The following is a 26847-nucleotide window of genomic DNA, read 5'->3' as shown; positions in this document are numbered from 1 at the left end:
TGACTGAGTGAGTGCGTGTGTGTGTCAGTGTGCGTGTGTGTGACTGAGTGAGTGCGTGTGTGTGTCAGTGTGCGTGTGTGTGTGTCAGTGTGCGTGTGTGTGACTGAGTGAGTGCGTGTGTGTGTCAGTGTGCGTGTGTGTGACTGAGTGAGTGCGTGTGTGTGTCAGTGTGCGTGTGTGTGACTGAGTGAGTGCATGTGTGTGTCAGTGTGTGTGTGTGACTGAGTGAGTGCGTGTGTGTGACTGAGTGAGTGCGTGTGTGACTGAGTGAGTGCGTGTGCGTGACTGAGTGAGTGCATCCTCCCCACTTCACAGTGACGGCTAATTAAAAGCACTTCTTTATTCTTGAAAAGAGTCCCCCCCCCCCCCCCCCAACCTCCCCAGTGCTGCACGTGCAGGCTTGGCGCTGCAGGCTGAGCTCCTGAGGCTCCCGCCAGGAAGCCACTTGCCAAGCCACGCTTCAGGAGGCCCTCGGCTGCATTCCTGCTGCTCTACTGTAAAAGGGGCACAAAGCGAAGCCGCACCGGTGCCTCCGCTGGGCCGACCGTGACGGGCGGCCCTTGGGCCTGCTCACGCATGTCCGCTCACGCTCTGCTCTCCTCCACATGAAAGGAGAGGCTCCCTCTGTTGTCTACACAGCACCTAGCGTGTAATATCCTGTAGCAGTTTAGAGCGTTTCGAGCAGATCCCCCCTGCAGGTGTTGGCTCTGTTCAATCAGAGAGCCGCACTGATGTCTTTTCCTGAGACGCTGGCAGCGTGTCTGTGATTTTAGAGGATCAGTGCTGCTCTTTGACACAGATACACTCTTGCCAAACCTTGGATCCCCACTATAATCCTTGAATCACAGTTCGCTTTATTTGTTCTCTATAATAACTCAGGGTTGCCAACTCTCACGCATCTGGTGTGACACTCGCGCTTTCAGACTCATGCTCATGCAAGAAATCTTACGACAAAAATATATTATTCCATTATAAACCTAAAATTGGCTTAAAAGCATTGAGGCAGTTTACAAACCCTACAGATGATTTACAAGGTAATAAAACTGTTATATACATATAAATGCGTTTGCATGCGTGTGCAGATTAGTCTCGAATTGAAAATCCCAAGACCAAAGTTGGCAGCCCTGCCTAACTATTCCCACTAAGGAATGGCTTTGAGCTTCTTCAGCATGAACCATCAGTCACTAATAAGTACTCAGCTATGTATACATACCAGCCAATACTCCCAGTTTCCCTGGGTTTCCCCTGATTTTACACCTCCACTCCCACTAAACTCCTGATTTACTACTTTTCCCAAAAATCATCCACACCTTGACAATCACAAAAAATTTACAGTTGATAGAGTAGCACAGTTGGTAGAGTACCAAGCGCTTAACTTGAAGATATATGGTTTGAATATGGCCATAAAAGTTCCCTATTACATGTGTTTTGTGGGGTAGGTCACCGTGCCTATGATGGGAAAGTTGCCAGTTCAAATCCCATGATCGGTAGAGTAGTTGCGTCACTGTAGGGCCCTTAACCCCAAAGAGGAAATGGCTGACCCTGTGCTCAGACCCCAACCTTCATTCCCACCTGTATATGTGTATGTCTATAAAATGGGATTATGTCACACAATGGGATGTGTGAAAATTCAAGAATTCCTTTGAACCTGTACATCTATAACTAATGCATAATTTCATTTTTTAAAATAGTTTAAACAGTTTATACTTACAGAAGTATATTGTATATTTTCACAACTGACTACGCAAGAAAACCACCATAATCCATTTTGAACATTGTGTATTTTCATATGTTAAAATCCCCATTTAGATATTTTAGTATGAATCAACATAACTAATAAAGGTAGCATTCATTGATGGCCCTCGGCTTGTATTTTTACAACCTGTATCGTATCTATGCCCACTTACCCTCTACACTCTCCAATGAAAGCTGCAGTCCAAGGTTCCGACCCGGGTTGAGAACCCAGTGGTTGCTGGTGGCGGTGATGTCAAACACCAGCCAGCCTTCCTCTGCTGCCCACATGACGCGCGAGTCCAGGAGAAACAAGTCTGATTCCCTACAACAAGCAGGGGAAATAGAAAGGTGTGCAGACACTAGTAAGTACCTCCAGGGTTGGACAATATGAAAAGAAGGTCCGTTAGGGGATTTGGACATAATGAGAAGACAATGCTCCTGAAACCAGAAAAACAGGATTTAAAACTCCAGGTATCTATGCTAACGATATCTGTGCAATTTAGCACATCTCGGGTCATATATCACTGCCCAAAAACACCGAAATTTCAGTTATAATGAGATTTACATTCTTGGATTACAATGTAAACATATGTAGTATAAACATCTTCCAGAAACGTACCTCGGGAACACACAGCACATTATAGGCCTGCGTTGCTATGGCAAAACAGAAAAGAAAAAATTCCCGCTACATACAGTTCTGGAAATGTAACTTTAAATAGACACTATGGTGTCACTTTGACAGCAGAATGAAAATGCGACGTTGACGATCCTACTGGGCCATCAACAACAGGGACTGTATGACGTTCAGCTGCTCAAGGCCAACACACTTGCACATTTTGTATCAAGTTTCAGATTGAAGGAGGGGATGAGATGCTGTCACTGTTTCACTTACTTCTGTTCAGTAAACTAAAGTGTTTTATAAAAGACAGACACTGAAGCGCACTTGGCCCTAAGGCTTCAACAGCTTCGCCACCTGTTTGTCGCTTAAACTGACTTTTGAATAGCAACCAAAAATTAGCCCTATTCAGTACCTTGTATTTGAGGGTAAAAGTTGCAATATTCATCAATGAGGAACACATTAGCAGAAGTCGGACAGATTTCAAATCTAAAGGATAGCAAGCGCTGGGGGTACAAAACGGGAGGAAAGTATGGTAATAAAATGGCGAGTGAGACGGGCGAGAAAGGAGAAAGAAACCGAAGGATGGATGGCAGAGGGTGGATGGAATCAGACGACTCCAGATGGTGAGACGAGCACTTCATCAGTCCCAGAGGACCACTTCATTTCCTTAATTGACAATAATGGCCTCATAAACGACTCTTGGTTTCATAACGAACAAGCAGCCCCAGCAGTAAATCACCAGCAGGAATTCTGGGGGAGTACTGGCCCTCCGTGAAGACAGAACCACAGCACCACAGAAGGAATCTGAGCCCGTTCATGACTGCCTGCAGTGGCTCTGTCTTCATGGATGCTTTGCTCGAAGCCCTCTGGACACCTGATGCTACTATTCATGCCAAACTATACATATAGATACCAATAAGGAGGAATTACGATGTTGTGCTTTATACGTATAAGGCATTAATTAAACATAGTGTCTGGCTGTAAGCCTGAAACTCCTTGGAGATTATTCATGAATGTCATGTGCCTTTGATCTAGACTTGGAAATGCCCATCTTCATAAAGCACGGGGCCACAGCCCTTTCTAACAGCACTGACATGCAGTTAAGGGCATTACTTTTGGTACGGTACTTTTACATTTCCATTGACTTCTGGTCGAGTACCAGTACCAAAAGTTCCAGTTCCTAAAGTACAAAATCAGCTGGGGTACTTCTTTAGTACTTCGGTACTTTGGGGTGGGACTTGAAAGGCTTTCTTTGTCGATCGGTTATGCAAATAGCCTGCCGCTGAAACGCAATACAAACGCAGCCCTGAAAACAGTTGCAAACTCAGAAAATAATGATAAACGAAGTAAAAAAAAAAAAAGTGATTCCGTCGTAAGAACATGCGGATGGCATAAGAAATTAAAAAGCATTTTGTTGAATATATTATTTTGTTATAAATATAGCAAAATGGTTTTACTGTAATAAATATTGGGGTATTTATCAAACAAAAAAAAGAGTTACTTTCATACCCATCTTCGAGTGATTTAAACAGCTAGGATTAAAATGATTACAATTGTCTTGGAGAACGTATGCAAGCACTCATGCAAAGCCAGGGAGGTAAAATACAAATTGATTTTTAAACATATAATAATATATAAAAGGGACAATAACTAAAATAGAAAGGGCGGCACAGTGGTTAGCGCTGCTGCCTCACAGCAAGAAGGTCCTGGGTTCGGTCCCTGGGTCGGGTGTAGGACCTTTCTGTGTTAACATGCTCTCCCCATGTTTGTATGGGTTTCCAATGGGGGCCCTACTTTTCTCTCACAATCCAGAAGTGTGTGCGTTAGGTTAATTGGCGACTCTAAGTTGGCCCCGTGAGTGTGTGTGCCCTGTGGTGTGTTGGCAGCTACCCAGGGCTGGTTCCTGCCTGCGCCCGTTGTTCCCAGGATAGGCTCCGGTGACCCCAGTTGGGATTAAGCGGTTATGGTGATGGATGGAATTAAAATAGCAAAGCTTGTTACGTTTTTTTCCGGCAACAGAGTAAAAATATTTTAACGAAACTTTAACCCCCACGCTATAATGTCCATACAGAATTGAAAGTAAGAAAAGGCCTTATTTTACTACAGCTGACTAGTGATGTAAGAATTGGATGTGCATACCATGCGATGTTGGTATTAATATCACACGTCGTCCAGTCCTACTACAGCTATTTTTCGAATACAGTACAAAATACCCCGCTTTGCGTTGTGATGTCATCTGGCGCCAGTTCCAGTTTTTACGGAAGTGTAAAAGCAACACCTTGAAGTACTGTACTTTTGGTACTTTCTCAAAGGGCCTGAAGTACGGTACTGGGTGCAGTGGAAAAACGCCCTAAGATGCCTCTTAAAGAAGGAAACTGAAGATTGGGGAAGTGAGATAACGACTTGTATAAAAATGCCAACACATCCCCTTAAGTGCTGTTTTACAATGAGACCACAGAGAGGGAAAAAAAATCTGTAAAATATCATTAATAACTCCTGTGATGTGACTGTAACAGGTGATGAAGGAACTACATCATGTGATTAAGAGCAGCACATCTGCTGGGCTCTCACCTGTCTGAATGCTCCTCCAGCACCTGGTAAACACGGACGCGGAAGGTCTCGTTCTCGAAGCGCTCGTGCACAAAGTCCTTGTAGATGCGGAACTCTGCGGCGGTGACAGCCTCACCCTCAGGGATCCGGGACAGGTCGAAGCGGAACTCACGGTGATGCCGCCGCACGGGCAGGAACTCGCGGTCATGCTCCACTGGCGAGAGAGACGCACATTAGGGAACTTAGCTGGAGATTTTAATCACATTGGTCACACTGAAAAAAACCTTTTAAGCATTAATTACCCAGCGGTGATTTGCCCGAAAGTCGCATTCCTTTATAGACCAAACTGGGAGATCTTTCTGTTGTTCTTATATGACTTTAGACTAAGAAATATAACTCAGAGGGTTAGGGTTTCTAAAAATGTTTTGATATGTACACTTGGATTCAGGCATAGCTATTTTTGTTAAGGGCGGTGCAGTGGTTAGCGCTGTTGCCTCACACCTCTGGGACCAGGGTTCGAGTCTCTGCCAGGGTTCCACGTGTGCGGAGTTTGCATGTTCTCACTGTGTCGCTGTGGAGCTTCCTCTGGTTTTCCCCCATAGTGCAAAAACATGTTGAGATTAACTGGAGTTAACAAATTGCCCGTAGGTGTGTCTGTGTGAGTGGATGGTGTGTGACTGTGCCCTGCGATGGGTTGGCGCCCCATCCTGGGTTGTTCCCTGCCTTGCATCCGTAACCTTGGGGATACAGGTGCAACCCTGAATAGGATCTGCAGTTAATGAAAACGGATGGAGGGACGGATGGATCGTTTTGTCTCTTTCAGGGGAGGGTCTCATCCTTTTCGTCTCATCCTTTCTTTCTTGGGGTTGCCCCTTCACATCTCATAGGCTCCCCGCTCATCATTTCTTTTTCATCTTTTCTGTCATTCCTCTAATTCTATGGCCCAAATAATCAGTCTCTCTGACCCAAAGCTCATTCAGGCAAAGAGGCTGCCCCCCCCCCCCCAAATGTCCTCTGCCTGACCCCTGGGATTCACCGTATCCTCTTAAATGTGCACAACCTTTACCTACAGGCAAGTACGTGAACCAAAAAATCAAACAATGGCATTTTGGATTAAAACATCTGGACAGCTTAGAATAAAATTCACTGCACTGCGGCAAAGCCTTTGGTAACAGTAATGAGACGTGATTAATCGATTGACTGAAAGCCTCCTGATTCTCCCTTTCCCCAGTCTTTCAGCAGTCTTTTATCAAATCGACATTGGATTCTGACTAGTTCTGGCAGCACCGCGAACCTTTTTATCTCTGTCAAGGCCCTCGAGCTGGAGACGAACAGAAGGATACTTGTTGGCCGTCCTGCATTTGTTCAGTTATCTGAGAAAAACCTTTGAACGTCCTCCGTCATAAAGCAACTAATTCGATGTGGGTGAGCAAATCGGACAGAACAAGATCTCAACATAATCAAACAAAATCAAACATAAAATCTAGTTTAAAGAAGCGGACATTCTTTTAAATTAAATGTGTTCAGTGTATCCAGTTCAGGGCGTTTCTGAATGACATTTCCCTGTCTGTTGCGGTCCCTCCTTACACACTTACACAAAATCACACACATGCACACTCTCTCTCTCTCTCTTTCTCCCTCTTATTCTATCCCTCGTTCTCACAGAAAGGCAGTGCGGCACAAAGACTGCACTGTGAGCATCGAGCAGGGGAAAGCATGGATCTAATTACTTTTCAATGGGGGACAGGTTTCTGTTCACGATTAGCGAAGGACTTTCGTGCCTATTGTCCCAGACTTCTCAGGGCACTCACATTGTTTACACACCGTTTGCACTAAAGAGTGCCCCTCGAAACCGACCCAGTGGACCCTGCCCCTTGGGACGCTCAAAACGGCCGTCCCAACAGTGGAACTGCCACGTCAATAGAGATCTGCGGCGCAGCCCCTTCTGCGGTTTCATTAAATGACAGCACACTTCTTCCACTTCACGTTTGCTACACTATAAGCCGCAGAAAATCCCCACGTGACCCGTCTTCATTTCAAGGTCCCTATTAGGCACTTGCTACAATCACACTGGCACGGCCGCTGTCAAGACTCATCGGCCTCTTAAATGCCTCAACACGCAGCGTTCAGTGACTTCTGGAGGAATTTTTTGGAATCCCTTCAGCCAAAGAACAATAAGCTTTTTTTCGTATTTTTAGAAATTTTATTACAAAAAAAATCCAGATTCATGGTGGGAGTTCAGTCTTTTTTTTCTGAAATCATTAGCCCATCCTTAACATGCTTCCCGAACATCAAAGTAAACAACTGAGTTTTACTACTCATTCGGCATGTAGATCAAACAGTCCCTCCCCAACTCACAGATGGAAAAACACAAGTGCTGTTCCATTTCCCTGATAGTGTTTTATGGATGACGTCCACCAAGCTGTCACAGTCTCTATCCCACTTTACTAAAGATACTTCCTGGAATGTGTTTAAAGGTTTCCAAACATGCAAGCCACTCCTTATTCATTCAGATCTCAGCTAAATGAAATCATCTGTGTTCCTTACACTAATTTCCGTGCGTTTTCCAGTTTTAGCAGGTACACTTTCACGTTCGTTTTGTCATGCGACCGCAACACATTAAATCAGCACAGGAAATGCAAGCAGTTTTTTTTTTTACTTTTTATTTTTATACCAGTGTCTGGCTTTAGCCACATTGTTTGTGCGTACGTGAGAGCTCGCCCTGATTGGCCACAGATGGGAAATCTGCATCTCGCTGGCTCACACTTGTTCCCTCTTCCTGAAGTATGATCAACTAGGCCGTATATGCTGTAAATAAGGTCCTGCGAATGAGGATGCTGAGACTGTGCTGGGACAGGGACCCCCAGCCCCCGTGGTGACATCCAGCAGCACCCTGTGCCTGGACCCCCCCCTTATCCGCAGTAAGTGTGCTCTCTCTCCCGAGCGCCGCATCCTACCCAGTCCAGTGCAGGTGCAGACTGTGGCGGAGGAACACAGACCTGCTCTTGCAGCGCAGGGAGCATTAGGCCCCTTAATCTCCCAATCCGCCCCTTCACATTAAAAGCGCTTTATCTGGACTTCAGAGAACAGCTGGCCGCAGCTGTGAGTCTCCTGGTAACCCTTTCCTGCCCTCCCTCCCTGCGCTGCACTGCTCAGCTGGTCCCCAAGTCTGCCCCCCTGACTAAAGTGCCCCCTCCACCCCCACCACTGAAGTGTGGCAGAGCACAGCCTTCATTTCTCCGAGGTCCTTGGAGTTCACGACACACGTGCACATATGGGGGCTACATCGCACGCGGCCCGCAGATTCATCTAAACACCACCAACTTATCCATTTAATGCGTTTTGCCATTTTCTAACTTTGTCTGTTCATTTTCCATTTTTCATGCCCTACCAACCCATCCCCCCAACATATGACCCCAGTCATCTTAAACCTCATCTGCCCCCCCCCCCCCACGCCATTCCTTTCTTTGCATCCACCCCCCCTGTACCCCTCTCCCGGCTGAATCCCATTAACAGAGTATGGCAGTAATTAGGAGCTAGGCAGAGGCGCAGTTAAACACAAATGGCTACGTTTATTGCTTCCTCTGAGAGGAAACGGGCAGCCATCATCGCGGTCGCCCTACATGCGCTAAATAAACATTTCGGAGAGAGCACAGGTCTTAAACAGTCGCCAGGAGAAACGCAAGCCGCGGCATTCATAACCCTGTTCGCTTTCGCCCTTCCATCGCTCTCCTAGTCCCCCTGATCTCAGTGCAGGTCTGGCCTCCAAATGAAGTGGGTCCAATTCTGAAACACCCCCTTGCACTTAAACTGTTGTCACTGAGATGTCATCGATAGCCGCATTTTACCTTCAGCTCCGACCAAATCCAAATGCTCACCCTTAGGAGATTCAGTTCAGCCACGGCACCCATTGCAAAACCCTCCTTGTTTTATTGTTATCTCCTGCAGCTTCAGCATGGCCGCTCTGGGCCACCGTTCCGATAGCAAAGGTGCTGCCATCTCGACATATTTACATATCTTGTAAACTGGCACTTCTCTGCACAGCTGTGGAGGCTCACGGCGAGGTGACGTGGTTCTTCCACCCACGAACCCCCCACCCCCCCCCCTCCCCCAGGAAACATGAAAGCTAATATGGTTCATTCACACCAGAGACGTGCACCACTGTTTACTATGTAAATCATCTAAATGAGTATGAACATCACATCAGTCAGGAGACATCCTGCTCATTAAGGTTCGTCTCTGAAGCCTGATTAGAAACACTCACTACTACAGCTACTGTATATATATAGACAGCCTCAATCCTCCTTGAAAGTCAGCAGCTGTGCTGTCGCACCAACCAGTAACTTTTTAACAAAAACTATAATCCAAAGATTGCATTGGTAAAAGTCGGTTCACTTTCTAAACCCATCCAGTTCGAAAACTTTTCCGTCAGTATCTTCAATCTCTCATAAATTTACTTTGGGATCAATAAAGTAAGTATCATCCATACATTCATCTATCCAACTATCTATAAACCACATTGAAAGAAATATCTTACTGGACCTTGACACATGGACAGCCGAGCGACTACAGCTGCCAGATTTATAAATTGACTGAAGACACACAAAGCCCCCCAAAGGGATGCAGACACAATGCTAGGCTAAGCAGCTCAGGAAATAATGATGAGGGCGGGCTAATCGCCTCTGTCCTGGTGGGGCGACCTCTGCTGTGAGGGGACTGGGCTCTTCCTGATAGCCCCCCAGGCTGAAGCGCTAAGACTGTCCCCCAACACCTTGCTGACCAGGCAGGTGACACAACACATTAGCACGAGTGTCTGTCCTGAACTGTGGCACCCACACACCCTGGCCTCTTGTTTCCGCTTCCCTGCAGGGAGGGCACCGCACTTTCCCCCCCTCTCTCCCCAGTGCCCTTCCCTTAAAAAACAACCGTGGCCTTACAGCGGAGGGGCTCACAGCCACTCTGGAACGAGTGCAAATAAAGCCACTGGTCAGTGAGAAGGCGGAGTTAGGCTACAGTGGTGGAATCAAGACGTCTTGCTTGCGGTTTTTGGGAATTACAGAGCAGGGCAGTCCTCAGGCTCTGAGTGGAAACGATTTTAAATTCGGCACCACATCCCCAACCTCTTAACACTCACGAGGAAGCCGTATGAATCAACTTTCCTGTGTTTGCAGAGTAACCCCTGAGGACCACTTGCATTCCTATAAGTCGGTTCACTTTGTAAACCCACCCGCTTCGAAAGCTTTTCCATCAGTGTCTACGATCATGAAGCTGTCCGCCGGGCACAATTCGCACTTTTTCACTGCTACTCCCAACGTATTTGTCCCATGGAAAGGAACATCTCCAAGCAACGGGTGGCCTCCCACAATGGAGCCATTACCAAATTTGAGATTTCCTGCCCAGGGGCTGAAGTCAATGACATCATCCTCTAATGATGCATTTGTATTGTTTACTTGTGTTATTAACACCTTGCAGAGCATGTTGTCTCAAGGAACACTAACAAAGCACAATTAATTGCACATTACATCCAACCAGTCATTTGTCTCACCACAATTAAATTCTTGGAGTCACTGGTGTTTAATGAAGTAGTAATTGTTTGTCAGCAGATGACTATCAAGTTTGCTGACTACAGTCCTGGACCACAAATAGGTCTCCAATGGCTTTAAGATTTGTAAGGTACTGCTTTGCATCTATAAAGTAAAGCTACTTTCACTCCAAACCCCCCCCCCCCCTCCACCCCCCAGTCTGGTGGTAGGTTTTTGAAATTATTGCTGTTGATGAAAACAGGACGATTAAGGAAAGACAGTGGAAATGTGTAAAACTTAAGTACATGAAGCCATCACTAACTCCTTATCCGGGAGACGATTTGACCACGTTAGCTTAAAAGGCCAGCAAGACACTAATATTGAGAAGTGGTTTAAATTATGAGGAGCATTTGATGGTCAGGTCTATGTTCACTGCTGCTGCTGGGTTGAACTGTTGTTTTTTTCCCAGAATTTTCCTAATTTAGCTGTACTGGTGGCCACACCCTGCCGGGCGGCCTTTCAGCTCATCAAGACTCTCCATTATTACAGACTCCGTCAGACTTCACAGTTTCGAAACAAATATTTTCCCTGAACTCAGGTCAGTATAAATGGTACATATCATGTATTTCGCTTAAGAACTGTGGGTTATTTAATGAAGTAAATGCAATTCAATAGTATTATAGGTCATATACTCCCTTCTGCTCACAGTTACACTTTACATTGTGGCTGTTAAATTATTATGCTTTTGGCATGAAGATTATTCTCTGCCTTATTCTGAGTTCTAGGTACCAACATAAAATCAAAAGTATCCAACAATATGGCTGTCACTGAACTCCAGGAGTACCAGTGGACCGGTTTCAGCGAAGATCGGTGGAGTGGTCTCAGGGAAGGTGGGTGGAGCGGACTCAGGGAAGGTGGGTGGAGTGGTCCCAGGGAAGGTGGGTGGAGCGGACTCAGGGAAGGTGGGTGAAGCGGTCTCCGGGAAGGTGGGTGAAGCGGTCTCCGGGAAGGTGGGTGGAGCGGTCTGAGGGAAGGTGGGTGGAGCGGTCTCAGGGAAGGTGGGTGGAGCGGTCTCAGGGAAGGTGGGTGGACCGGTCTCCGGGAAGGTGGGTGAAGCGGTCTCAGGGAAGGTGGGTGGAGCGGTCTCAGGGAAGGTGGGTGGAGCGGTCTCAGGGAAGGTGGGTGGAACGGTCTCAGGGAAGGTGGGTGGACCGGTCTCAGTGAAGGTGGGTGGACCGGTCTCAGGGAAGGTGGGTGGAGCGGTCTCAGGGAAGGTGGGTGGAGTGGTCTCAGTGAAGATGGGTGAAGCGGTCTCAGGGAAGGTGGGTGGACTAGTCTCAGGGAAGGTGGGTGGACCGGTCTCAGGGAAGGTCGGTGGGGCGGTCTCAGGGAAGGTGGGTGGAGTGGTCTCAGTGAAGATGGGTGAAGCGGTCTCAGGGAAGGTGGGTGGACCGGTCTCAGGGAAGGTGGGTGGAGCGGTCTCAGGGAAGGTGGGTGGACCAGTCTCAGGGAAGGTGGGTGGAACGGTCTCAGGGAAGGTGGGTGGAGCGGTCTCAGTGAAGGTGGGTGGAGCGGTCTCAGGGAAGGTGGGTGGACCGGTCTCAGTGAAGGTGGGTGGACCGGTCTCAGGGAAGGTCCTGGGTCTCTAAGCGGCCTTTTTTTCACATATGGTGAAGCATTGCCAACTCAGTTCATTCCTCCAGAGTGCTATAATCCAAATGTATCATTTCTGTAGCGAACAGTCTGCTGAGTCACTACTTCCATGAAAAACCATCCTGTGCATAATTACCAGGCAGTTCTTTTAAAGCACGTGAGGCGACGGGGGCAAAGTCAGTGTCAAGCTTGCCGCCCTGCTAACATCACAGCATATGCAATGCCAGCCGCAGGTCCTCCTTACCAAACCAAGCAAGGAAGCAGAAGAGGTGATCCCCATACATATACATGCCTGTTACCAGTGTTACTAGTGTTACCAGTGTAAAATCGCATATACATACTTCTCCCCAGACCGATTTCTGCATTTTTTATCTATTTTTATGTGGGTATATGGTAAATTAATTTTTTTAAAGGTTGCTATACATCATATACTCGCATATTCCTATCACAACACTTCTGGTTGTTATCACTCCACCTAGAAAAACCTAGAATAAAATTAAGTGGAATGTTGATCTACATACATTTAAACATTAAACGTCTTTATATGGTTTGTTCTGAACATGGAGCTGACGGATGCCCAAGAGACACAGGATAACTCAATTTTAGATACAAGAGATACTGATTATAAAAGGTCATTTGAGGTACAATGGGATCTACAGAATACGTCATTCCCTAGAGTTTATGCATGCCCTGAAACTGAGACCCACAGCACACAGCCCTGAAATTAGTTCTGAGCCCACGTTAAGTGAAACAAGGCCAACACCTTGATTATGCATTTTTTTGCCTTCCCACTCCTCAACACGGCAATCATCCTGAGCACCAGCCCCACCGCCGCTCACTGCCAGCTGGGCACCGTGTCTCATCCGCTCTGACAAATAGCATCTTAGCCAGTCACCAGGTCAATACGTTTACCCAACACGCAGTGTCTTCTTTTCATCATCCTCCCTAAAGCTATGTCTACTAGACATGTCTGACCATTTCACCCAGGCTCAAGGCAAAGGAGTTTCCAGCTGCCCCAATTACAGTGCGGCACATGCCATTTACTGCCAGACTGACTGTTGTGCAAAAATCACACGTCAGAGGCACGACATGACAAATAACTTTATGAACCTGCCTTACCTTAAGGAACATTTCCATTTTCCCGCTTTCAAGTCCTGTGAAAGATAGTCTGCTTTACATAAAAGCGAAATGAAAATTAGCTACATAAAATAACAGCGGAGAGACCATATGTGCTTTAAGCATATATGATTTCTCTGTTAGGGTTTTTCTTGTTTGTAATCAGGCATTTCACAAATGACACCCACAAATCACACTGAGAGTGTAATCTTGGACCGATTTGGCAAAATTTTGCATCAATTATGTAATGTTTCTACATTTTAATATTCTTTAAGAATTCTACTGGGAGAATAAAAATCACAACAACACTGGATAATTGGAAATGAAGTCTTCACATTCCAGAGCGCCTCTTTGCTATCTTGCCAAGATTTCTTTCTTTTCAGTTCATATCATTTGCACCGCAAAACAAGAGTGTAACAGAATACCCATGGGCACAAATCTAGGCCAGGATGTTCTTTTTTATTTACACAGGGAAATTAGCAAGGCATACACGAGAAACATGGTTTTACCATATTTCATAACAAGGTTAAATGAAGAGAATGAAAAGAAAAGCTATGTTCAATATATACAACCAATACCAAATATGATATGGAAATGGGGCGTGAACAGCAAAGAGACGCATTCAAACTTCATTTAAATACATGATCTTAAAAGTACTTTCAGACCATGAGGTGTAGAACAGTCCTTGGAGACCCACAGACGGCCCACATTTTCGCTCCCTCCCAGCTCCCTGTCAGATAGTCCACATTTTTCAAGGGAGCAAAAACGTGGACTGTCTGCAAATCCCCGAGGACCGGATTGGGAAACACTAGTGTAGAAGATTCAGTTTTGTACTCAAATAAATATTGAGAAATAGCTCATTTGAAAGAGGAAAAAAATCCTTTTCTTTGATGACAGACCAGCAAAGTCCTCGTGCGGAATTTTCACATATCGTGGTGTTCACGTAACCCCCTGAGTTATCCTCGCTAAGACCACTGGCCACAGATGGCGGCTCTAATGCATGCTGAGGTCGTTCAACAATCTCAGAAGAAAAACAGATTTTACTTTGCCGCACACAGGGTGGGAACTGATGGATCCAAAGTGATAAAATATCCCTGCAGCTGCTTTGGCCCCCAGAAGACCAGGGGCGTCTGTATTAAAAACGCGCAGGGTCCAACGAGCAAGCTTCAGAGGGCTGGAATGTGAGACTTCTTCTTCCTTCTTTGAGGGAGAGCGTCTGCAGCAAACTGCAGCTGCACAGGCGGGCTGCCCACTCCAGGACTGGGGAAACTGCATCTGTCTGGGGCACCTGCAGAGTTTCATCAACCCCCCCCCCCCCTTCACTTCCCCACAACTGTTGCCATCACAACCACGCCCAACAGCCTCTACCTTTGCCCATTTTCTATCAGACGTCCTTTTGTGTCCAGCACAGTTGCTCAACGGCAAAATCTAAAGCATGACTAATGCCCCGTAAAGACACTGAGCTACGGGGTGTGTTTGTGACAGCGCCAGGAAATCCAAACAAATTTTCCAAAAAGATCCTTTTTGAGAGCCCAATTACTTGCCTGTTAACACACATTATAAAGCGGGGGAAGTGGCTGTGGGCGCAGTGGCATGTGTCCAAAGGCAGGTTGCACAGCGTCTCGCAGCCTCACAATAAAAACGGCCACAGCAATTACCTATTGTTTATGTATGACTCACTGCCTCTGTTTACTAGCAGCCTCTCAGGTACGCTAGGTAAACCCAACCATTTGCTGTCAACATTTCCAAAGGGAGAACATACACGCACGCACACACACACACACACACACACACACACACACACAATAAGAAGGTGCTCACAGAAGTGACCAGAGGTTGATTGTTTCACTGGGTTTTCCTTCCACATCTGCTGCGAATTAAAAGTAACAACGCACCTTTTATTCGCTATGTCATTCAAGTTCCTGCCACAGTTAAGTCCTTCTTAAGATGGCATCCCTCCTGAGACAGAGTCTGGGCCAGCTGACTTGAATCAGGAATATTACAGGCTATCATGGATGGTAACAGCAGATCGCATGCAGATGCTGGAGGACTGGCACTACGGGACCATTCGCAGTGCTCCACAGCCTTTCCAGGGGAAGGCCGGTCCACACCAAAAGGGGAAGCTGTGAATAACCCTATTTGATAAGACTGTTAGTGGGATGAAAACAGAGCAATAAAACCTGAGCCATACATCAACTTCCATTGTAGGGGAAATAACAAATAACAGACTGGTAAGTCACCCGGCTGCTACCCTGAAACTGCCAGGCAAAGCCACTGGGCTGGGAATGACTTCAGTGCGTGCGTCGGATCTGCTCCAAACCAACAGGCAGCGCTCTCTGGAAGCTGTGGTTTGTTGAGGGGAAATGCCTTAATTCAGTGTGTCTGTGGGCTGATGCGCCAGAGACCATTGGGATCAAATCAAATAGTTAGCCAAGACTAGTGAGGAGGCGCGGAGGGAGCTGGGCTGCCACTCAGAGGAGACTGGGGAGCCCGGGTGCCTCACGAAGGCGGTGGCAGATCCCGCCAAGGGTGACACCACCCTACACTCCCCCTTCTAATTCAATCTCTCGCCATTGTTTCACCCATGTCTCTCTCCCGCATTTGCCTTCCAACCAAACCCGCACACAGTTGTACCTTTGCCCTGCTGCCGGAAGGAAAAGAGGGCCGCCAAATGCGAAAGAGTGAATCAAAAGCGTAGCACTTCCCCGAACTGTGATAAGGCTGGTGCTGTCCAAGCTTCCTGGATGTGTCTGAACATGGTCCCTTGAAAAGGGGGGGGGGGGGGTGATAGGTTGTAAAAAGAATACACATAGGAATGGTGGAGGGGGGGGCTTTCACAGCTGATGCCAACTGTCCTGCTCACATTTATTTGTTTAGCGAATGCTTTTACACAGAGTGACATACAACTGGGAAATCAGGGTCAGCCAGTTCCTTGGAGCAACTGGGTCTAAACCACAGAACCACAAACCTTCCCACTTGGTACAGGATGGGATTAGTACAACCTCTCAATCACTGTGCTTACATTTTCATTCAAGAATACATATACTAATAATAACATGCAACTGATTATGTTTACTGACACAATTCAGATACTTCACTTTACAAATGTCAGTGACTCAGCGCTGATGCACAACTTGCATGTATCCCACAGCCCATTACGAGATTTCAACCCGAGTTAGCAGACTAAACAGCTGTGTAGAAGCGAGAAGGTGCTCTCAGCTGCCGTAGCATCCCCTTAGTGTCTGTGCTCACTGCAGACCAGCGAGGAACAGAAACGCCGCAAACACAAGGCCGTGCAGCAACAAGCTGACCACCTGTGTCAGATTACAGTGCCGAGCGGAGGTTCACTTATAGGAATCAGCTGAAGTAGGAGGAACACCCATTCCCACAGGCCACATGTCAGATGTTTCACCACGATGCACTGACGACTGTGGCGAGCAATCAAGGGCAGGATTTAGGGCAACAACACTATAATAATCCAAGTCTTCCCACTTCACTGCCACATAGGAGGATACAGTAATTATGGATAAAATGCAGAGAACTGCAGACCCAACAGGGCATACGCACATTTTAGAAGTCAAAAGTTACCTCTAATTGGTTATTACATCATGTTATAAAATGAATAACTTAGCAGCAAGTGTGCCAAAATATGCTCAATTTTATTCTTATCAATTGATAAAATTATACTTACAAATAAGATATAGAAATCAAGGTTTTAATGTTTCTTGCGGAATATATATTAATGCGTACTACCATTTGGTTTCTGTTGTTGATAAATGTAATAAAAATGTTTTATATGGCCAGATACTTTTTCAACAGAAAATGAATAAAACTAATAGAATTATATCTGAAAATTAGGTCACATCATGGTCATTTTCCAAAAAATATAATCATAGTTTTTTCAATGTTAGTAAACATGATTAAATTTTAAAATTACAGTAGAATGTAAAAAAATGTACTGGGGTCACAGTTTATCTAGCACTTGCAAAGCAAGTTACTATAAGGAGCTTTCAGTTAAATAAGCTCAATCACTGTTCATCAAGTTCTTACAAATGTTTAGAAACATCTATTACTTTTATTGAGATTTTTACTGGAGCTGTTCATTAAGCTCACATTATAAATTATGGACCAAACACGGACAAAGAAATGTCCCAGTGGAGCCGGAAGTCCCAGAATCCTCGTTAAGCACTTTTTACTGGGGAATTGGGAGCCTGCTCAAGCTTTGTGGTCAAATGCAACTGTCAGTCATAGGCTAAAAAAAGTCACCACCTAGGAACTCTCACTGTAATTACAAATTTCAGAAAAAGAAATAGTGTCACCTCCCATTCTGCTGCCAAATACACCAAGAATTATTCTTTCCAGACTACATGGGATATAGCAAGACAATATTTATTTTATATTCATCAATGTGTCTCATGTTCCCTTGGCATTTTGACAGGTTTTGTCACATAAGAAAATACTGTATATTTATGAGGCCACATAAGAATAATATTTAAAATATGGATGCTACACCTGGTTATGTCTATTTCGTAGAGAAAGAACATCTAATACCCAAATGTGAATAAACCAATTAAATAACAACCACAACCACTGGACCAGCGTTCATTAATAAATGTGAATTTTGATTAAAACTTTCACTTGAAAAACATTCAGTCATAAGTTCCAATAAGTGACCCCGTTCCAAGAAATAACGTCATACATCACAGAAAATGACATGCAGAATATCAAAACCGTTCACTATGCCGTACAAAGGCAATCTGACGCATCTGGTAATAATTAACGCTGCAAATAATAATACCAGGGCCAATGATTACGCACAGTGTTATGAGTGATTTTTAGATATTCATTGTAAATGATTGAAACATTAAGGGCAGTACAGCTGTCTGTGTGGTATTGACGTTGTCTCCAACTGAGCTGATATGGTACACTGCAAACACGCGTGCCACGTAATAGGTTAATACCAGTATTAACAAATTGCACTCATGTCGTCCCCCGACCATCGCTTAAGTCACCCGACACAGATTGTTGGCTTCGGTACTCATCGGGTCAAATACCTGAAAATTAGCGCCGTGCTGATATGCAGGGGAGCTGTGGTAACGACTACATTATGTCATAGTATAAATATTACGGCGTTAAAAGTCTGAGTGAAAGGTTTTATACTAGACTGCGTGGATATTTTTCCCAAGATGACGTCATAGTACCTGTAAATAAATTAGCCTGCAATAAGAATGATAAACTCTTATATTTTCACTGTGCAACAAGTAGGCTAAGTCAAACACATTCGAAATGTGCCATAACCGAAGAAAATATTCAATGTCGCCATTGCAATCACCATTCGGATAATAATACGTCTCCTAGTAACGCCATATAGGACATATGCCCGTAGGCAATTCGTCGACCTGTATGTTCTGCTTTTGAAGCACTTGTCATGGAAAGTAATGAAACAGTGCATATAAAAACTGACAACTGCGCAGTGATTATTTTTTCTAATTTTCACTTGAATTATATTATATTGCTTGGCATGCAAAAGATTTACATCTACAAACAATTGTCGCCTTTGCTCAATTTCTAGAAATTTGAGAAATATTTCGTTAGTCATTCTCAATCGTCTATACATGCATCCATCCATTTTCTATCATATTTGTATTAAAGCAGTAACCCTTGCGTGTCTGTTATTATGCAGGATTACAATACAATAATTTAAGACGCTTGTTTGGAACGATACCTAAGTTGACGAAGCTCATGACCATATCGGCATCGTTAAGGAAGTTGCTGTCCTGCAGCGTCGCAACAGGTGGCCCTTGGGTTGTGAAGACGGGCTTGTAAGGGTACGAGTAGCCGTCCTCGCCTCCTTCCGTGGACATGGCATTGTACAGGTCCAGCATGAACATCGGGGCTGCATTGTGCTTGCCGTGAAGGTGAGGCCGGGGTCGGTGCGGTAGCCCCAGTATGGAGAGGATCTCACGCTGCATCTCCCGGCGCTCCTGGCTCTTCAAGCGTCGGTGGATGAAACTCGAGTGCACTTCATTGTCTAAAGTGAAGTTCATGAAGACTGTTTCGGCCAGGACACAGCAGCTCCACGCAAGAAACAGTGCAGGGATATTTTTATTTGATATCGAAACCATGCTGTATTTACTAATATTATGCTGCCACCGGTTCTCCAATTAAAATTGGTACCACTTAGCGAATGCCCTGGATCCCCAAATAAAATATACTTGCTTACAAAGCTGCAGTATAGTACATTAAATTAAAATAATTCGTGTCCCTGCATCAGCTCAGATCCCTCATAGTGAGGGCGAAGTTCCCAGGCTGATGCATCAAATTCAGCTTCCCCTGCTTTTTTTCGTGTTCACTTTAAAACCAACACTGCATATATTCCTTTCCTCGTAAGGTCGCCCCGGGACGTTTTCTTTCTGCTGTTTTCCTCTACAGATCTCGGCAAGAAGCGCTACAGCCAGTGCAATGCTGGTTTAAAGTACAGAAAGCAAACTTTGAGGAGGCGCTGTTTGCTGGGAGGGGCAGGAGGCAGCTGCTATTGCCGAATTACAAAGCGCTAAGGGGGAATATGCGATCGGGGTCAGGCAGGTAAGGGGGGAGCCATCAAGGTGTTTGCCTCTGTCTTGGTAATGACTGGGTGGAGACGCCGGTCTTCTCTTGCAAAAGCAGTGGCGATCTCAGTATTGCAAACGCTCAAAAGATTTGTGAACCCGCTAGTTTCTTTTGTTTGCAGGTAACAGCGGTGAAGGCTTTTACTTGTCCGTCACAGGCGCCTTGTCCTGCAGCCCATTGTTATTGGCATACAGACAGGCGGTCTGGGGCGTCTGAGGTTCGCTCGGGTTCAGGCGTCAAAGAATTACTGTCCGCTTTTGGAAATAATATCTTTCTAGCGTGAGGATTCATTAAAATAGACGATAGCGGAAGTCTTTAATGTATCATTCATAAATGTGCCGATTAAGTTAGGATTCTTTATCTCGCTCCCCCCCACCCCCGAGATAAAAAATTAGCGACTTTTGCCGTAGGATGTGTAAATAGTAATGCTTTTTGTATTCCTTTACCGCATTTACATGACAGAAGCGAAATAAATATGTGTCTAACAATTTACGTCTTGACAGAAGAATATTTACTAAAATGTATTGCGTCTAAGAAGGTTATCCTGCGCAACTTGGAATTAAGTAACTTTTCTGCAAACTATTTTAGTTTACCAGTTTCAGTTTAAAAGTTTAAGTAAGCGAAAAACCTAAATGACCAGTAATATGACGAGAGCAGCTGATTCTCAGATTTTGTTTTATGTACTGGGGTACAAAGTCTTGCAAATGTAACTGTTATGTCAACCCAGAGTATATGGTTACTGTCAGACAACTAAGTTGGCAGTAATTGCATAAATGCAGTACAAAAAGAAGAGTTGAATAGGTGCAGATGTTTTCCAGCTGTTAAGCCTCTTCCACACCCATCTTACCACTACTAATTCTTACCTACTACTCAATGTTACTATTCTAGTGTATTCATTGAGATTTTATTTTAATGACCTGTTTTGCTGAGCCAGTTACCCATTGTAAATGCATCTGTGTCAGACTTTAGTTAAACAGCCAACAGACTGACTGGACAATTTCAGAGCAACAACGACAGGATGGGAGCTCTCCCAACCTCCTACAGTGTGGCTTGGTCTTCTTTTTAGAATAATCACTGTATTTTTTTAAGATAACAATAAAATGTGGTTTATATTCCATCTATCGCTATCGTTTTCATTTAGTGCTTTTGTTTATAATGTTATAGCATTTAAATGGCTTTCAGCAGTAGGCTGCTTATGTAAACATGTCCTTTGGGTTGCTCATATTGAATAACGGAATGGAAGCAAATGTTTACATTGTGGGCTCTGATTGAGGAGTTTAAAGGAAACATGGTTTCAGTTAAGAATGTCCAGGATCAGATTTTGTAAGCTGGGCCTCTGGTCTCAACCCATAGAAGCAGTCAGCTGAGGGGTGTCGATTTTAAGAAGGACAATGTGAACAGATCCCCTTTGTTCAGGTCTCTCTGCTCCAAACAACCTGCACAGTAAACAGTGACAGAGGCTGCAAAGGTCTCATACTGAGGTGCCTTTGACCTGGAGAAGTAAAGCAGAACTTTTTACGCCAGCCCCCCCCCCCACACACACCTTCCAGTCCACTCCACCACACACACAGTCACAATAGCCACACCGCCTGCCCTAACGGCTTCCAGTGCGATCTCCCAGCACACCAGCACCATTCTCGCTTTTTCACATCTGACAGATTTACGCCTCTGCTGCTGCATGCACACTGAAATGACGGACAAGCTCACGCACTCTACAGCTGTACAGACCACCCCGAGGCCCTCCTCTGCCAGAGTAACATCCGTAGACTGAACCAGCCATGTCTGGTCATATGTAGTAGATGATCTCTAAATGTCTAATATATGACCTAACCTTGCTCCCTTGTGAACCTTTGCGCTTCGTTATAAATGAGCATGTGGTTCCTTTCTCCAGTGAAGAAACAGCCATCCTCTACCAATAGAGGCTTATTTGTCATCTTTGGGGTCTGGGTAAGTTTGGTGGTAATCAGGAAATAGATGATAGGTTACATTTGCAGCTATTGAATAAATGCAAATTATTATCACTGGGAGTTATATGGTAAGTGATGATATAAATATTTACAATAAATTTAAAGCAAATTTATTCTGAAATTTATACTGTCATAGTTTACTTGCATGATCCCATTATGCTGCTCCCTTTGAACCCATGTATATAAAAAATTTATCCCCAATCCAGTTAACAGTCCTGGTCTGCAGGCTGCCACCTGACATTATTCTGTGTCATAGTTAGCGTCCATGCTAACAGTCCTGGTCTGCAGGCTGCCACCTGACATTATTCTGTGTCATAGTTAGCGTCCATGCTAACAGTCCTGGTCTGCAGGCTGCCACCTGACATTATTCTGGGTCATAGTTAGCGTCCATGCTAACAGTCCGGGTCTGCAGGCTGCCACCTGACATTATTCTGGGTCATAGTTAGCGTCCATGCTAACAGTCCTGGTCTGCAGGCTGCCACCTGACATTATTCTGGGTCATAGTTAGCGTCCATGCTAACAGTCCTGGTCTGCAGGCTGCCACCTGACATTATTCTGTGTCATAGTTAGCGTCCATGCTAACAGTCCTGGTCTGCAGGCTGCCACCTGACATTATTCTGTGTCATAGTTAGCGTCCATGCTAACAGTCCTGGTCTGCAGGCTGCCACCTGACATTATTCTGTGTCATAGTTAGCGTCCATGCTAACAGTCCTGGTCTGCAGGCTGCCACCTGACATTATTCTGTGTCATAGTTAGCGTCCATGCTAACAGTCCTGGTCTGCAGGCTGCCACCTGACATTATTCTGTGTCATAGTTAGCGTCCATGCTAACAGTCCTGGTCTGCAGGCTGCCACCTGACATTATTCTGGGTCATAGTTAGCGTCCATGCTAACAGGCCTCCCATTGGTGGCACGCAGCTGCCCCCGCAGACACCAGCAGGTCTCACTCGCCTGTCTTCTTTTCAAAGAAGCAGCACTCCTGCTGTTTGATTTGCGTCCTAGCAGGTTTGACAGGGGTCAAATTAATATTTATTTCCAGTGTGGCCTTAAAATCCGCCGGCTGCACTTCTTTGAAGGCTTAGGGCAGAGCTCAGCGGGGTACTCTTGAAAGGATACAGTGAAACAACTTAAAGTAACCTTTAAATGATGCGACGGAGGGTTATTGGGGTCAAATTTTTCCCTGTCTAGATTCATGGCACTTTTCCACTGTGAGCTGTGCTATGTGCACCAGCCTATAAGACACCGAGCCAGCAGAACAATAGCAAACGTTCCCCTTCATGTTTGACACTTCCCCTCCTTCCAGCAGTGGGCACATATGAGACGCAGCTGTCTGCTGCAAAACATTCTTGTACTGTTTTGTTTTTTTTCTCGGGCTCGCTTGCACAACTTCATTTTCGTGTGTCCTGTCATTCTTGCTCATTTCATATAGTTACAAGCTGATTTGTTAATTCAAGCTGGATAAGATATCCAAATCTTCCTAGGGCTGTCATTTTTGAGGTTCAGTGCCATTACCCTGGGGTGATGGGACAGAAACTGGATCACGTGTGCTTTTTTGCACCTGCCTGACTAAGGTCTGTCTATGTAAAAAGTTAGTGAACGAAAACAAATACGGGCCATACAGAACTGAATCAGGGCCCGTGCCAAAAGCATGCATGCAAAACAAATTTGTGACAATGAATTTATCAAATCTCATTGCAACATTCCACTTAAAGTGTCTGTGATTGAGTGTGTATACAGTATATATGCACATGTAAATAGCATATAGATGAAGGACTGCTGGTAGGTGGAACAATGTTTCTGAAGTACACTGCAAAAATCACAGCAAGAAAAAACTGATCATCAACATTATACATCAGCAAAAAACTGTGAAAGTAATGTGACCTTACTTCCATGCTCTACAGGAAAGGATGTGTGCACATGAGTCGTAGACTTAAGGATCTAACGGTAAAAGTCCCTGGTGGTACATTAATGGTGTGAGGAACGTTTCCCTGACATCGCCTGGGTCCACACATTCCATTAGAGGGCAGAGTTAATGCCCCACATTATGTTACCACTCTAAAGAGCCCCTGCTTTCCATTATGCAGTATTTCATTCCTGCTAGAGGACTTGCCTTCTGGGGAGACACTAAAATTCATGGGGAACATGATGCCCATCATCTTCGATGAAACATCTGTTAGCCTTTCAGGCAAGGTGCCGACAACAGAGGTTAGTGATGGTAGATGTTCACCATGTTGGCCACATACATCACACTGCTGAAGAACATCAGACACATGAAGAAAGGTGAAATGCAAGCAGTGTCTACCTCCATTAAGCAGGCATAAATTTCCATTATAAAAAAAATAACTATTGTTATTTTTGTCAGGTGATACCATATTAGTTGGGGTGCTTTATGTACCTCACATTTACTTGTACCAAAGTCACCTCAAGCATTTCTGGAGAAATCCCACTCAGCAGACCATCATGCAGAATGTGCGGCTTCCAGTAGTCAAATATTTCACATAGCTGATAAGGAAATACGGTTTCTATATCTGGCCAAAATACAGCAGGATTTTATCTGTACCACATGGTTTTTATGTATGATTAAATAACATGCCGTTCACCTATCATCAGCCTTTGATTTAATTTCCTTCACCAGAATATGCCAGCTTAAATGTTCACAGTGCTTGTTATTCAGTATGGTGTTTAAAGGTGCAACCATAACATTACAGAAGGCAATCCAGGCTCTAGGAGGGACTTGCTATTGGTCAACAGTTACTCAACCTGGTATTCAACTTGAATGTGATCTAGTAAAACCTGGGTATTTATAAATAGTTAAAATTGTAAGATACTTTTAGATAAATGCTTTGGTTAAGCCAATAACATGCTGCTAATGGTAAATTCTGAAGTACCATAGTATATATAATTGTCTCCACCCAAATGTTTTGACTGGGTCCATCTTCTCTGTAATCCATTGCTGGAGCTGATTTGTCAGGCACAACCATAAGCCATCTGTTACAGCTTCTTCTGGGGCCACCTACCGGATTCCCATTAGCAGCCGCAGTCCAGCCACAACGCTGTGCTAAAGGCGGATGAGAAACTGGCCTGGAACTACGTCGGGGCCAGGCTGGGGGTGTGCGTAAAACAGCTCTGTTTTTTATTTGTAGGGATTAAGCTGACAGACCTGTATTTGGTTTCACTGGGCCTCTGGCTGCAGCTAATCCCCCTCACCTGCAGCCCCCCACCCCCACCCCCCTTGCACAGTGACCTTGTGACCCAGTGCAAACACTCGTCCCAAGACAAGCACATAACTGGCTGCACTCAGTCTCCACAGGTTAATGCCTCACACTTGCCAAGGATCTTTCACAATCCAGGAGAACAGCAGGCGCCCCTGCTTTTTGGGAAAAAATAATTCCAGATGTTGTGGCCTTTCACAGATTGTGGTTTTTTTTTTTATCAAGAGATAGCAATTAGCTAGCAATTAAGCACTGCGGAAGCAGCCTGTCACCAGCACTCAGGAAAGGAGGAGACGTCCATTAAAGCTCTGTGTTAAGTGAAACTTCGGGTCAGACCAAGGGCAAAGGCCTCGTCTCTCTACATTCAGGCAGCCCATACACTGGACAAGTTGTAAGCAACAAAGAAAAGAAAAACTGAATTATTAAAAGGCCAGACCAGCTGAGAAAAATCTAGGCAAGAGTTTCTGTGTTGGGTAAGAATTTGAAATGGAATGACATATATTTAACAACAAGAGTTATTAATATTCTGAAAAGGTCGTCTCAGGATTAATAAAATGCAATCATTTCTCAGTTTTGACTGCTGGAAAGTCACTAGTCTCTATGCCTATTAACTTTATTTCTTAAAGCAAGGTGTGTGTTTTTTTTAAAAACCGAGCCCTGGTATATGTTCGAAGGGTCTGAAATCCAGGCTTCCAAGATAGTTTTGCTAAACAGTTGAGAATAAGGCTACAGTTCTGTGTGTTTAAGGGGTGAAGGCAAGCAGCCGACAGCGGAAAGGCATACAGACCACTGGGGCATCAGCCATGAGGGACTCGTTAGAAGCAGTTATGACATATTTTAGAAATTATAGCTGTTTCTTGATTTGTCGGATGACATTGCTGTCACTCAGCTTTTAAGAGAAGTTAAATGTTGAAAATTCAAAGGCAGCTGTCAAACGCATGTGCGTACATGTGCGTCTGTTCTCTGAAGAGGAGGTGGAGCTGTATGGGGGAAGCTAGCAAAGAATTCTCACAATAAATCACACAAAGGTATCATTTAGCTACTCGAACAAAACCACTTTAGGTTCGTCAACACGTACTACTTACAGAAACAGACTGCAGTTTTGAGTCCTAGGCTGTTACAGGTGCTGTCTGGGCCTTTGTTGCTCATTGAGTAGCTATTTCTAAAGAACTCATAGGACTCTGTCTATAACGCCTTTGCAAAGTGGATGCTTTTTTTTTGTATGTCCCATTGTTAAGAACATAAGCAACGGTAACCACTTTGTTTATTCAAGACTTTAATATATATTGTCATGTTACCTAAATGCTCAGTAGGCACCCTCATGATTCCATAAGCACAATTTCTTTGTTCTCAACAGGAAGTAACCAAAACAGCCACTGGGTTTTCCAACTGGATGTACAACAGTTCTGGACAGTATACACAAATCACAGCATATTTTGTACTTCAATAGCCCACGGTTGGTTTTCTGTCGTATAAACATCTGCAGTCCTCCTGAGACAAACATAGCAGAAGGTGCTAATGTGGCCAGTCAGGCACAATGAGGTGTTAAGTGTCGTGCAGCTCTGGGAAAATCACTCTTCATCCACCCCGTAGTGACATCATAGCAGCTTGGATATCCACACAAGAACTGTTTTTTAATTCATTCATGTATTCATTTGATACTTTTCATCAACATGTAATTCTTTGAATCTGGCCATACACTGTGTTACATGATCTCTGCAAGTCACATTGTAATCTTAACAGCTATATTATCGGGTAATAATCCTATTAAAATAAATTATGGTGTCTCCACAAAAATAAAGAAAGATTTATTATTTCTTCTGAAACCTGTGCACTAAAGTTTAGTAGTTACTCAACATCTCCCCC

The 26847-nt window shown here is 44.7% G+C and overlaps 1 protein-coding gene across 1 annotated transcript in view; it reads right to left on the bottom strand.

Annotated features, from left to right (window-relative positions):
- Positions 1-19761, bottom strand: part of bmp7b (bone morphogenetic protein 7b) — a 31888-nt gene extending 12127 nt beyond the window's left edge. Inside the window, exons 1-3 of the mRNA XM_023805451.2 lie at positions 18920-19761; positions 4925-5117; positions 1908-2056 (exon numbers count right to left, since the gene is read on the bottom strand). Coding sequence (XP_023661219.1) covers positions 1908-2056; positions 4925-5117; positions 18920-19319 — 742 coding nt within the window. The 5' untranslated portion in view covers positions 19320-19761. The remainder of the gene's footprint in view (positions 1-1907; positions 2057-4924; positions 5118-18919) is intronic.
- Between the last annotated feature and the right edge of the window lie 7086 nt (positions 19762-26847).

This window comes from Paramormyrops kingsleyae, chromosome 6 (genome assembly GCF_048594095.1).
Source record: "Paramormyrops kingsleyae isolate MSU_618 chromosome 6, PKINGS_0.4, whole genome shotgun sequence".
NCBI classification, from domain to species: domain Eukaryota; kingdom Metazoa; phylum Chordata; class Actinopteri; order Osteoglossiformes; family Mormyridae; genus Paramormyrops; species Paramormyrops kingsleyae.
Note: the sequence above shows the minus strand (reverse complement) of the source record. Positions and strands in the feature narration are given on the sequence as shown.